Here is a 14,093-nt window from a genome sequence, read left to right as displayed (position 1 = left end):
CATTGATCAGGAAAAGGCGGTGTCCGAGCGGTGGACTGCGCAGGCCTGGGAAGACGTGCTGAGGCAGCTGGGCTGCTTCGACAGGCACTGCCCGAAATTGGAGCGCGCTTGCGAGTGAAGGGAAAAAAAGCGCACCGCCCGATGCACGGAGGAGGTCCGGATTCGACGACGACGCTGTTTGGTTTCACTGCAGGCGACCGCCTCTAAACGTGTGACGACATTCCGGAGCACTCCTGGCGTTCACAGAAGCTGTGGAGCGAGGACAAGATCGAGCAGCGTAACTTAGAGCGCGGCAGAAGACGAAAAACGAAAAAAAGAAAGAAAGAAAAAAAGATACACACAACACGAGCGCTTGTGTTCTGTGTCCTTCGTTTTTTTTTTTTTTTCTGCGCTCCTAAGCAGCCGTGCAAATTTATTCCAATTCTTTCACACTTTTACTTGCAGGCTGCCCAGCAGCTGTGCATCCGTCCGTGTCCCTGCCATCTCGCTTCCCTTTTCTATTGCTTTTCTCGAGATTTTGCAACGCCCCTATCCAACACGCCCACTGCGTATACACTTTCTCTGAAATTGCATTCTTGACGTAGGCTGTAGGCGGCGTTTCGAAGAACGGATCGAACCCAGGCCGAGCAATGGACAACACACGTATACACAGATCGAAGAGAGATTGCGGGCACGCACACTCAACACCACTACTTAATAGCGTGACGTTCCGAAGTCGCCATGCGTTTTCTCTCTTCACATACGCAACGCCGTTTAGCCCAATGTGAGCGCGCCTGACACGGAAATAAATCGAATACATACTTCGTGAATCCCTAGGACCATCGAATGCATTGCGTGTAAGACACCATTTTAAACGGCGTCTAATGAACTAGTCAACTTGGCTCGTCGCAACAAACGGTCTGGGTGTGCTCAAGAAACTGGACAACAGCAAGTTGACTGCATTAGTGAAACGTGCCGTCTGCTTAAGAACACTAGCTTACCAATCATCATCATCAGCCTGGTTACGCCCACTGCAGGGCAAAGGACTCTCCCATACTTCAACTACCCCGGTCAGGTACTAATTGTGGCCACGTCGTCCCTGCAAACTTCTTAATCTCATACGTCCGCCGAACTTTCTGCCGCCCCCTGCTACGCTTCCCTTCCTTTGGAATCCATTCCGTAACCCTTAATGACCATCGGTTATCTTCCCTCCTCATTAAATGTCCTGCCCATGCCCCCCCCCCCCATTTCATTTTCTTGATTTCAACTAAGATGTCATTAACTCGCGTTTGTTCAATAACCCCAACCTGCTCTTTTCTTATCCCTTAACGTTACACCCATCATTCTTTCCATCGCTCGTTGCGTCGTCCTCAATTTAAGTAGAACTCTTGTCGTAAGCCTCCAGGTTGCTGCCCCGTACGTGAGTACTGGTAACACACAGCTGTTATACACTTTTCTCTTGAGGGATAATGGTAACCTGCTGTTCGTGATCTGAGAATGCCTGCCAAACGCACCCCAGCCCATTCTTATTCTTCTGATTATTTGTCTCATGATCCGGATCTGCAGTCACTACCTGTCCTAAGTAGATGTATTCCCTTACCACTTCCAGTGCCCCACTACCTATTGTAAACTGCTGTCCTCTTCCGAGACTTAAACATTACTTTAGCTTTCTGCAGATTAATTTTTAGACTCACCCTTCGGTTTTGCCTCTCCAGGTCAGTGAGCATGCATTGCAGTTGGTCCCCTAAGTTACTAAGCAAGGTAATATCATCAGCGAATTGCAAGTTACAAAGGTATTCTCCATTAACTCTTATCCCCAATTCTTCCCAATCCAGGTCTCTGAATACCTCCTGTAAATACATTCTGAATAGCATTGGAGAGATCGTATCTCCCTGCCTGACGCCTTTGTTTATTGGGATTTTGTTGCTTTCTTTATGAAGGACTACGGTGGCTGTGGAGCCGCTATAGATATCTCAGTATTTTTACTGAAGGATATCTATAGCGGCTCCACAGCCACCGTAATTCATCGTAGCTTACCAATATGTATCGGTTAATAATGGCAGCGCCCCTAACAGAGTTTACTTCAGGACATTCTACTGTATTTAAACTATGTACGCACGTATTTTGTACGGCGTAATAACGACCAGTAAACATCAAGCTTCCATATTACAATAATTTCGTGCAAATGCTTCGAAATGGAATACAACAATATTTGGGGTTTTACGTGCCAAAACCACTTTCTGATTATGAGGCACGCCGTAGTGGAGGACTCCGGAAATTTGGACCACTTGGGGATCTTTAACGTGCACCTAAATCTAAGCACACGGGTGTTTTCGCATTTCGCCCCCATCGAAATGCGGCCGCCGTGGCCGGGATTCGATCCCGCGACCTCGTGCTCAGCAGCCCAACACCATAGCCACTCAGCAACCACGGCGGGTGCTTCGAAATGGAGGTTTCAACGAACATACCACCGAAGTGCTATTCTGAACATAGTCAAATTCCACCATATATTGCCATATTCTGTAATGACGGCAAGTTAAGCCAATCAGAGAAGCCGTAGCAACCGCGTAGGCCAATCAGAGCTGACATTATGGCGGAAATTTGACGATGTCCAGAACATCGCGCCTGCTTTTCTTAGATGGCTAAAGGGACTGAAAACTGGCCAGAATGTGTTGTGACACGTTGATGAAAATGAAATGACCATCAGACATAGTGATCGAACCCAGCACACTGTTTGCGAATCTAAGTATACATTATAGTTTTAAATTGGCAGACAATGTCTCAAAAACCAGTAAGTGGCGAGGTCTGGCGGTGAAACCTTGGTGCTTCGCATGTAGTCTACGAGATTAGTGTACGTAAGTTGACTACTATTTAGTACAACATAATTATGGCTTAAAGTTGCAGTTGCTATATAATTAGACACTTTCGCTTTATTCTATGCTTCGGAGATCAAAAGCGCACACATCGCTACAGCGACACGCTGAACTGCGCATCCCATGTAAAAGCGTCGTTTCGTTATCAATCCGATTGGTTTCGTTTTGACTGGTTAAAAACCAAGGCAGTATTATAGGAAACCACGAAAACACGGAGGTATTATCGCAGAAATACTTTAACACTTCGGAAAACATGAATCACAGGAATATCGACTTGATAAACAAAATAATACTTTCTCACAGTAATGGCCACACTTGTGTCTGCCTCCCACTAATGCCGGCGTATAATCGCTATCGCGCTCACCTGTCACCGTTTTCGGCATGTATCCTGTGAACGGCTACATCCTCAATGCAGATCGAAAAACTGATAAAAATGTTCCACAGCGTTTCCCGTGTTACCAGTTCATGATTAGACACTGACCGGTAAGCTTTCCATTACATTAAAAAAAAAAGATAGATATCGTTAAAATTGGCTGTCAGTCACTTAAGAGGGATAACGATAAATAGGCAATTAGTGACGTGGCGAGTACAAGTTTACTTGCACTCAAGGCCGTTTTCTGATTTGAATAAAGCGTCGACATTACCGAGTCCGAACATTGCATATGCTGCGGCCATTTTATCTATGTCGCGGTCGAAATGAAAATGTGCGTCGCCATTTTAAATAGAAAAAATATCACGCGTCCAGTAGCAACACACTGCCATATTTTTTTTTAACAAGAGAACTTGCAAATAATGGGGTAAAGGAGCGCTTTCAAAATACGGTTTCGTAAACCCGGAGAGTCCAGTACAATCGACACGAGCGTGACGTCACGAGGTGAAATGCGCAAGAACGTCATCACGCGCGCAGGGACGCAAGAAGCGCATGCGCCGTGGCCTGGAGAGCAGACACACGACGCGACGTCACTATCTTTTCTTTTAGGTACATCACAGAACGGAAGGGGCTGCCATCATCTCGCACACCTGTTCAAAGGAACCGTGACGTCACTACGAGCGTCTGGCCTCCAGAAACCGAAAGGTTTGATGGAAACGAATTTCATATTCAGGAATACACACCTATCTCAGTAAGCAGCATCTCCTCCTGATTCAAGGTGACATACATATCTTTAAAATGTCACCTTATGGCGCCGCTGGACCGCGGCCGGAACGTCGGGAGAAGAAACGTTTTCGCATGTCTAAAGACCATGGCACCGTGCGGTGTAGTTCTTTCTTTTTTTTCTCCTGCCTGCGCTGTTTACCTTCATAAGCATACACACAGATCGATCCAGACGTACATGCACTTGGCAAGTGTGTGTGCGTTGAAGTGAATCTTTGCAGCAACCCAGTAGACCCTCATAAATATACAGGTGAGTTTGTTGACGTGTGCCTAGTAAAATCCTAGTCACCCATTAATGAAGATGCAAGGATTAACCTGACCTTACATTTGGTAATCCCTGCAGGTATCCAGGCCCTCACCCTTGGCTGATACTGTTTTTGATATATTCCTGCCTACAGAGAAAGTTTGCATGTATTTACTAAAGTCATTTATTCTATTTAGTTTCTGCACAAATAAAAAAAAATTATATATATATATATATATATATATATATATATTTGTTACCACTTTCCGAGCAATAATCCAACTATTTTGCCTTGAAAATAAGAAACAAGGGCACATAGTCTCACAGTTCAGGTGCACGAAACTTGAAAACAAAACACTGACTGAGGATTATGGCCATGGTTTGACATAGCTTCCTCTTATACAGCTTTTTCTGTTCCTCCTGGCTTTTTTTTTTTTTTCTATTCACAGGAACATGGCTCATTTTGCTTTGTAACTTGGGGATGTATTTCTGAATAAATATTACTTTCGAAACTGGAGGTGAACTACTAACAATACTATTACTACTAATAATAACAAAAGCTCTTAAGCAGTAACACTTACAGGATGCAAATGGTTACCTAGTCTTCCTGCACGTTTTTTTTCACTAATGCTACAGATGTGAAAAAAGAAATACAAGATTTTTGTTCTTGTTGCATGCCTTGTTACTTTACTGATGGGAAAAAGAAGCTTAAGAGGATCGAGCTGCTCTTTTCATCACCCTCAATGGATGACCTTCATGAACAAATTAAACATATTGGCATAAAGAGAACAATATGGTATACCATAACCACCGGTGCCACATCACTACCTTCTAGATGCTGCTATCTGAAATCACAAGCTCCATTCTGGCATAAAAAACAAATCTACAGAAGTGCTTCTTTGTTATATAGTGTGGCTTCAGCCATGATGCTAAAGACAAATGTCTAGGCATGCAAGCAGCGATGTTTTTGTCGTCGAACATGTGGAGACGGTAGCTCTGGACATGCAGCAGAAAAAGAGAATATTGCACAGCCTTTGACATGCCCAATGGTTATGCGAGACATCTGACCAGAGGTATGTCAAGAGAATCAGTCATGTGATGCCTATATTTATTGTGCATTCTTGTAGTCCGACAATCGGGCCCTTTGGGCGTCAATGTATTTGGCCTGCTAGAGCAAATTTGCATCACAGTTCTTGCAACTTCACTTAAACAGCAGGAAATGGAAAACAAGAATTGGTGAAGCACAGCAAAAAGCTGTTTTGCATGTATTGTGCCACAAGGACCAGATCTTGCAATCTCAGAAACTTAAATGCCACCACATACTTGTCAAAAATGACAATGCTGTTTAGATGCGAGATTGGCAACTATTACAAACCACTCTCCAGGCTTTGTTCTGAGATTTTGTAATGAAAATTATAAGAGTACTGCAAGGTGAAGCCTCGACTTGGGTTTCCGAAAGTCTTAAAGTTGCCAAACTGTTCAAATCTGATTAGCTTTCCCAATGCTAGCATACTGTGATGTTGCAGTTAAAACCTGTTGTCTTCCACCATTTTTCTAAAATATGAATTATGTTTATCTTTTCTGATGCATTGCACAACGAAAATTTCAAACAAAGAAATGAGAATTGCAGTAACCATATTAAGCGTGGTGCCCACAATAAACATTGATTGCTAAGTTACAAGGTACCTGAATTTGTACAGCACATGCATGCCACAACTACCGATACACAGCTTGCTTCACGGTCTGGAGAAAGTGCTTAGGGCATTCCCTATACATTATTACCAATCAATTTGATTACCAGCTAAAAGCAACATACCGGTTGGCTATTAGAGATGCAGTAGTAAGAAGCTCTGGGTTTATATGACAACCTGAGGTTCTGCAACATGTACAAGTGCTTTGGCATTGCACCCCGATTGGTATGCAGCCATTAAAGCTGGGAATCGAACCAATGACATCGTGCTCAGTTGGCACAGCAGCACTGCCACTGCAGTGGATGCCGAAGCTGTCTGCAACGGCATCAAGAAAACTGGAGCTACGAAACATGCATGTCCCAGTCTCTACCAACAATTACGCAAGCTTGTATCTGTGAATTTTCTCACTACATACAAGGAATGATGACTGAAGTTGCATAAAAGTTTGAAAAGTACAGCGCAGAGTTGAATGTGCAGCAAGTTTTGAAATCAGTCATATACGCAGGACCCATACCCCCCCCCCCCCCACCCAAAAAAGTAAGCATGCAAATTAATGCACTTGAACCTAATTGTAAATGAAACAGCAAGGTGGACAGGAGGATTAAACACTTCAAGGTCACAGTGCAGAGGGGCTGTAGAAACTCGTGTGTGAAAGAAAAAAAAAAAGCAAAAAGGAAAATAATTTTGTGTGTGTGTTTATCCGTGCCCGCTGTAAATGCACCTGTACTATGTAATGCCATGTTCTTACAGTGCGAATATGCTGATACTGACAAGAGGTTGCAAACCAGAATAGTCCTCATTCTACAACTGCAAAAAGAATTGTTATAAGCAAGTTCAGAACCAACAAAATGCTTATATTGAAGATGCATGGACACGGTAATTTACTAGCAAGGAGCAACAGCTCAAATGTCAAATAGTAAATTGAGCATCTGACACCATACGTATAGTGTAGCTTGGAGGCTACAAATTTATTGTTGATACAGTGGTTAAAAAAACGTCAATGAGGCTCATAATGATCCTGTACCTGCATACAATTTTATTGGTAAAACAAAAACAAAAAAGAAACAAGCAAATGGACCCAGCAACAATTTACAGTAAATGTCTGATGCTACAGATATATACCATACATATATACCATCGCAATGAATGGAATAAATGACTACAACAGAATATGTGTGTTAACATGAGGCAGCAAACAGTGGCATTCAGTACAACCCGTACAAATGCAAATGCAAAAATGCATCAAGTTTGACTGTAATGGGGACAACGTAGGCATAGCTCATGCAAGCTGTCAAGTGTGTATAGACAGCAGCTGTAGCGATGTAGAAATCTAGACAACGTCCTTGGAACCTTCACAAATCTTCCCTCGGCTAAAGTATGGATATTGCGTATTTGCGCATCACTCGGAATTGCACCTTCCAAAACGTGTCACCCAGTTGATATGTTAGTTTTACACATGTAATCATCCTTTTCACCAACTAATGTGTGCATTAAGTCTAGTAGTATGTTGCATGTTAATGCAAAATGTTACAGGAAACCTAGTAAGTACCAGATGCAAAAATAACAAAAATAAACACGGATTAGTATTAGGGCCTACCAGCTAATTCACACAAAGGCATAGGTCTAGGCATTGATTTGAGCACAGGTGCATCAAGAATACAACAGAGTGACAGAAAATACAGATACGTATCACAGAAACCAGACAGCGGTAATCGCCGCAATGGTTCCTAGATAATATCGAGACGTCAGCAACGCTTCGTACTACTCCGTCACGCAGATCAGGCAAGCAAGTCTAGACAATAGGTGTGCCGCTGCGAAAACCAAGATAACAAGTGCGAGAAGTACCTCCAAGACTGCACGCAGAAAATTAAAACCCTGCGCTACGTCACCCCAAAAAGAGTTTTTTTTTTTTTTTTTTTTCACAGACGCCCCAAAACAAGCGCTGCGAAGAGCGACGCTTCACATGCAAATAAGCGAAACCAAACCTGTTGTCGAGGGGGAGCCCAAAACGAACAGCTGCCGCCCTGCAAAACAGGGTCGTGAGCAGGGGGCCAACTGTACCGTACCCCGAAATGCCAGCGACCGCGGCATTGGGGCACGCAGGATGCACGGACAACGGAGTGACCTCATCAAGGGAGGGGTGCTCATGAGCGAATCGACCTAGCCTTTTTTAGTGCACGCTGCTTGCGTCACAAAGACGATCCGCAGCAAGGAACAACGTCCAGCATCCGTGACCAGAAACTCGAGAGGGCTAAAACGCTGAACGAAAACGGCAGACGTCAAGAAACGACCTCAGCCTTCACTATAAACGTGCGCGGACAAGTTTACAACGTTAGCAAGGTTACGATCGGTAGCGTTTGCCCAGACGCCGCAATGCGGCTCTGGTGTGTGGAGACAAAGAGACGAACAAAGGATGCAAAAAAAAGTGCCGCAACTACAAAACAGCTGTAACATAACGTGGCGAAGGCCACTGCACTTACTCGGTATGCCTGTATTGTGCCTCCCGTGGCATTTTTGTTTTCATTAGTGGCGTCGTAGGCAAACGCCTGCGGAACGACCGACTCAAGCCAAAGCGATAGCAGTTTCGTTTCCCTTAAAAAAAAGGAAAAAAAACCGAAATCACTCGCTTATTTAGCTTACGTGAGTGGACGCACTAGAGGGCATGTCTTTTCTGCACGACCGGAGCAATGCATATCAGCTTCGACGACGCGTCAGAGGTCAAACAAAAACAATGACCGATGCGATAGCATTGCGACGATGACGAACGCGCAGGGCGGTTGCAAATGCAAAATTGCCCGCAGCGATTACCTGGGGTGCACCTTTCACCATGACACTCACGCGTAACTTGCTCCGACGCGAACAATAAACTTCGTGTAGCAGACGGTGATGGCAGGTTTAGGCTTACGCGTACAGCGCTTGGTCCGCGAATTATGCTCGCACCGTGCTCACCTCAAGGCGCTCGGAGGGATTTCCAGCAACCATCACAGTCTGAAATGTGCATCAGACGATTCCCGTCGTGCAAGCACCATCCACGTAGGAACGAGACTCGCAAGCACCTGACATGTCAGTCCAAAACAAGCCGCTTCCTGCACTGTCTTCTGCAACACAACTGAGGCAGACAGCTGATCAAACTCGCACGCTAGAGGTCGCATGTCCACGTGACTGGCACCGTGCCAACCAATCGCGAGGCGCTCGGCTCGACCACTCGCGGAACGCGTAGCAACAGCGTCGTTCATGAGGTCACGTGCGCTTGGGCAATCAGCTGTTTTTCCTCCACGCGAAGCCACGCCGCGGCTGCGTTGGAAGTCGAAAGGTATACCAAACATATGTAAACAAATGGCACGATGCTTCTCCTTCCTACCACGCCTGGTGGCATTCGCACGCTTTTCGGATGGTCGCCTTTCAGCTGTAACGTTTCGCTGAAATAACTTTCGACGTTTAAACAGCTGCGTCGCGGAGCGTTGTCATTCTATTAAATATCCGGAAGCAGCATCTGTTTCAAGGACCTCGTCTTTTGTTTCTCACTTTTTTTCTTTTGCAAACCGCGGCGCGTGACCGGGAACGCAGACACTTCGCACTATATGATGTGCGACGAAGGTTTCTGGTTCAAAGCGTGTCGCCATCAGTCGCGGTAGCGGGCGATTCGAATGCACGGTTTAACAGCTGCTACGGGTGCAAACCTCCAGCGTGAGAAACCCATGGATGGCATGGTGACCTAAGTGTCTATTAAGTTAACGCTAATCGTCGCCCATGTCTTGCATCCGGTGTAGTGAAACGCATGTAATGACTCCCACGAAGCAAGCGCGGCTCTAATAACATCCCATGCCACGAACGTTTCACAATGCGCTGCCTTTATCTATGGCCGAGCCCCTACGTCCGTTAATATCAGCTTTCCCTTACCTTCCCGGCTTTCCACAGCTTGCACTAGCCGAAATGCAACTTATTTTAAATAAAGGAAGCAAAATAATACACACAACAAACGAAAACACCTCACTTAGATGCATTGTCTCCAATGCTTTTTTTCCCCTTACTCGTGATGCAAAAGCATGCATAATGAGAGGCACCACATCAAAGTGGGTGATATTGAGCACTACTGTACTGAAAGGAGGAAGCATCTTAACAGCATGACGGAGACATAATTTCATGAAGAAAGAGGATTTCCTCATAAACGTGTCCAAATGCTAAGCTTTCCTGGAAGGTCCGTGGATAGTCTGCAAGTGTCGCACACTCTTCTCACATTTCTGCAGGAGACTGGACTGACTGACTCGTGGCGACATACTTGAGCTGGAAAGACGCGCTTAACCCCACCTGGTAACAGCACCATCTACACACGAAGACTCAGATATCGAGAATTGCCAATTGTGGGCTTTCTCAAGAAATAATGTCCCGACTATGGCCACACACTTACTGCACATACTGTATGCCCCAGCTAAAAATAAGCCAAACTGTTCCAACCAAAAAAGAAAAGGTGAAAAAACATGGTGCAAGAGGTCTGACAACCAAACACCATAGGTCTTAAAATTGCATCTTGCACTGTGTTTTTGTAATTATTTTTTTCCATTTAACTGCTTGGCTAACATTAGCTGGGATGCCCTATATACAGTATAGCCTTGTTAATTCAAGGATAACGTCAATGTATTAGGAGCAAAGTTAATGCAGTATTTGCAAAGTAAACACTGATGCACACAGATAAAGTTTCATGCTGTGAAGCCACATTAACACAACCACATTCCCTGCCACTGAATGCGACATGAATATTCTAGGTGAATGTTCATTCAGGATTGTTACATTCACATATCTTTTTTACGAGGCCATAATTAAGTGGAACAGTTTACCAAAGTTACAAAATGTTCAGATTGTGTAACCTGCATATAACCCTATCAATGTTTTGTTTGTCCACATGGCTTGAACTCGTGTACGAGTTACAGTATGAAACGTCAAAAACATTATTTAGCTTGATGATACTCTTCAGTGGATGACAATACTTCCTTTCGTGAAACTTTCTCAACTTTGCGGATTTCCGAACTTATTCGTCATAATTGAATTTAAAATGTGGCTGTACATCCGTGCATCTCGGAGCTTTCATAATGTGACACAGTAAACCGTAAAAAAACATATATATATTTTTTTACTTTTCAGCCTACATCATCGCTATATCATCTCTTTCTTTTTTCATATTTGCGAGACTTCTTCTTTGGTCGGTACGGCTGCTGCTGCTGCTGCTGCTGCTGAGTGGACAAGTTCTCTGGACTCCCGTCATGCAGTTCTGCAACTTGGCAGCTTTCGGTTATCTCTGATGGTTGTTTCCTTGATGGCTTGTCTCCGCCACTGCTCAATGCACACAAGAGCCCGTATTCTTGTTCTTGCACACGTTTAAGCTTTCCACTCATCTTATGGCCATGCCTCGCAGCCCTGCAAGAGAGAGAGGATAAAGGAATTAAACAGGCAACCCTGCAACTACAGATATGGTGAAGCTTGCTTACAAGAAACTGCTTAGTGACACAGGTGTTTGCAATGGGGAAAGTTCTTTGTAACTGCACTTGAACCCACAACCATAATCAGAAAAGCTCTGGACTTCTTTTTGACAGCAAATGCCCATAAAAGGAAATGTGTACACATGCACCCGCGAATCATCTTGACATATTTCCAAGGACAACTTTCTGCAGCAATGAAGGACAAACAGTGAAAGGAAAATGTGTGCATGACAGCACACCTGGAAGTAGACCTACAGTCTCATTAATGTTCAAGCTGCAGAACAGAAAACAAACACCTTATTTACAACAGTACTTACATAAAAATAATACATAAAATCTATTGCTACAGTGTTGAATTTGATTTTTGTTCGCCTTGCTTTTACAGTTTTTGCAAATGCTAAACTATCGCAGGACACAAGCTGTACTGATTCAGCATCTGCTCTGAGAAATGTTACAGAAAGCCCTATCAAGTGCTGCCAGATTACTTGGTGCCATATGTAACACTCCTGTAGCTTTCCATTTATTTCTACAGAAAGTTGCTCATTAATACAGTTCACCCTCTTTTCCCTGCTTCTTGTTATACACACCTCCATCTCTGCCTTGCTCAGGCGCTGTAACATTGGGGGTGGGGGGGGGGGGTCTATTCTGTAAGTGTGCACCTAGTGGAGATGTCCATTTCATCTGCGGCTGAAGTGTTGACTGGCTGGGGGTATCTGTCTCCTTCTGATGCGTAGCCCAGCCCAGCCAATGAGAACTATAGCAGCAAACGAAATGTATATGTCCACTAGGTGGATACTTACACGATAGCCCCCCCCCCCCCCCATCCCTAGGGTAGAAATGGTGTTCATGGAATACAAGCCATACATTCGACTACACAAAGAGATTAGTTCCACCTTTTGCAATACACTTTCTATGCTGTGTGCAAGGCAGTTATCAGGATGCCGGGTGAGGTCAGATACCTGCCTCATAATCTCTTTTACGAGTTCCCCGAGTACTGCACGTGACCATCGCATGTTTGCTGTTGCTGAACCGCTGTGTTGCCTCCTGTTCATACCTGTGTGACCTGAAGGGGAACTATATTCTCCGAGGCACAAAGAGCAAGTGCAGTATGCATTTGTAGGAGGAACATGTGCATTCCTCACTTCAGGCTGAGACTGCAGTTTGAAGCTGAGGCTGCCCTGAACAGCCAGGTTCTGGTAGGCATACAGTTAATCCACATGCACATGTACTGCCATTGCACAAGGTGTTCTGAATTTGTCAGGGCAGATAATGTCACCAGACAGTTTTAGCTGAGCGTCCACTCCGCTCACATTTCGTTTGCTTAGCTGCTTCAGAAGATGGCGTTAATTTTGAAATTTTTGATAAGCATTTCATGAGGGGACACTAGCGATGCAGAGTCAGCTTGGCTGCAGAATGACAAACCTGGCAGAAGCACCAACATGCCTCGGTCAGTCGGAATGGCAGCAGAGCGAAGGCTGCGTTCCACACACATGCACTAATGTTTCTGCTGGGCGGTTTTGCGCAATTGTTAGGGTGCGCATGTCTGAGCAGAGCATTTTTCCAATTGTTGAAGGCCCGCTTTTTTGGTCCAGCACCACTGCAACATTAGGCAGTGAATGCTGCCGAGTTTAGGTCAGGTCAAGTGAACTTGAAATGTGGAACAGTCCTGGATATGGCAGGTAGCAGGAAGCTCTGTCCTAATATTCTCCTCTGCCAACTTTCGGGAATGTAAGTTCATTGCTCTGCAAGCTGTGATTCAGCCTTGGTGCAGACTGTTTAGTTTCATTTAGCATGATTTCTTTTAAACACAGAAAAAAAGAGTCACACAAGAGAGATTGTGCTGCAAACAATAAAAATTGATCTTTCCAAATGTGTTCTAAAGCATAGCGTTGACATATCTGTTGTAAGCACTAAAACAATACAAAAGCTTGCTAATCAGTCCTTGCAAGCTAATTAATCAGAAGCAATACAAGAAATACCAGACGCTTCTTCATTTTGATAACAACACACAGCTACTTTCACTTTTTTTTTTTAACTTTGACACCCTGTGTATTTAAAACAGCAATCACCCTTTCAGTTTGGGTCCGGCTTGTTCTGCAATGCACCCACACGGAGTACAATTCAGCTGACTGAACAACAACAACAACAACAAATCTGGTGAAGAAATTATGACGAAAAATTTTGCTTCGGAACCCTTGTGCTTATAGAGTTTGAAGCCAAATAGAACTTGGCTTTCTTTCCAAAAGCCAGCCCGTTCCCTAGGTTCACTGAAGATTCACCAAAGCTATAGATTTTTCACAGCGTTTGGTAATTCAGAACTGTTCAGTATTCTGCCACTTTCACAGCAGACAATTTTCTCTCTTAGAATTCATAATCTTGAGTAACAGAACAAGGAAGTCATTGCCTGCCAGCACTGTGTTCACTTTATGGTCAACATTAAAAAACAATTTTTTTGCTTACCACAAGACAGGGCATTTGACAAATGATTCAGTGAATGATTTTTATGTCCCAAATTCATGGTTAGGTTACAAAGATCACTGCTCTGGAGGGCTGTAGATTAATTTTGACCATGCGCAGTTAACGCCTGAAGTGTTTTATTTTTTTTAATGTTTCCTAACCAAAAGTGCTGATTTTATTATTGCTGATTTCAAATTGTATTGTACTAAAATGCAACTACTC

At 44.1% G+C, this 14,093-nt stretch overlaps 2 protein-coding genes across 4 annotated transcripts in view; both read right to left on the bottom strand.

Moving 5' to 3' along the window:
• atos (atos homolog atossa) overlaps positions 1–9,222 on the bottom strand; it is a 104,777-nt gene extending 95,555 nt beyond the window's left edge. Inside the window, exons 1-2 of one of the 3 annotated variants that reach the window (XM_075693198.1) lie at positions 8,890–9,222; positions 8,421–8,532 (exon numbers count right to left, since the gene is read on the bottom strand). The gene's annotated coding sequence lies outside the window, so the exon portion shown is untranslated. Of the gene's footprint in view, positions 1–4,330; positions 4,398–8,420; positions 8,533–8,889 lie in introns of all 3 variants that reach the window. The other 2 variants (XM_075693197.1, XM_075693196.1) reach the window with 2 other exon arrangements.
• Positions 9,223–11,038: 1,816 nt separating this feature from the next.
• The window catches only part of LOC142582996 (G patch domain-containing protein 4), a 36,202-nt gene continuing 33,147 nt past the window's right edge, over positions 11,039–14,093 (bottom strand). The window contains exon 7 of the mRNA XM_075693209.1: positions 11,039–11,352. Coding sequence (XP_075549324.1) covers positions 11,097–11,352 — 256 coding nt within the window. The 3' untranslated portion in view covers positions 11,039–11,096. The remainder of the gene's footprint in view (positions 11,353–14,093) is intronic.

The sequence above is a fragment of the Dermacentor variabilis genome, chromosome 5, assembly GCF_050947875.1.
Source record: "Dermacentor variabilis isolate Ectoservices chromosome 5, ASM5094787v1, whole genome shotgun sequence".
Lineage (NCBI taxonomy): Eukaryota > Metazoa > Arthropoda > Arachnida > Ixodida > Ixodidae > Dermacentor > Dermacentor variabilis.
This window is presented reverse-complemented; position numbering and strand designations above follow the sequence as displayed.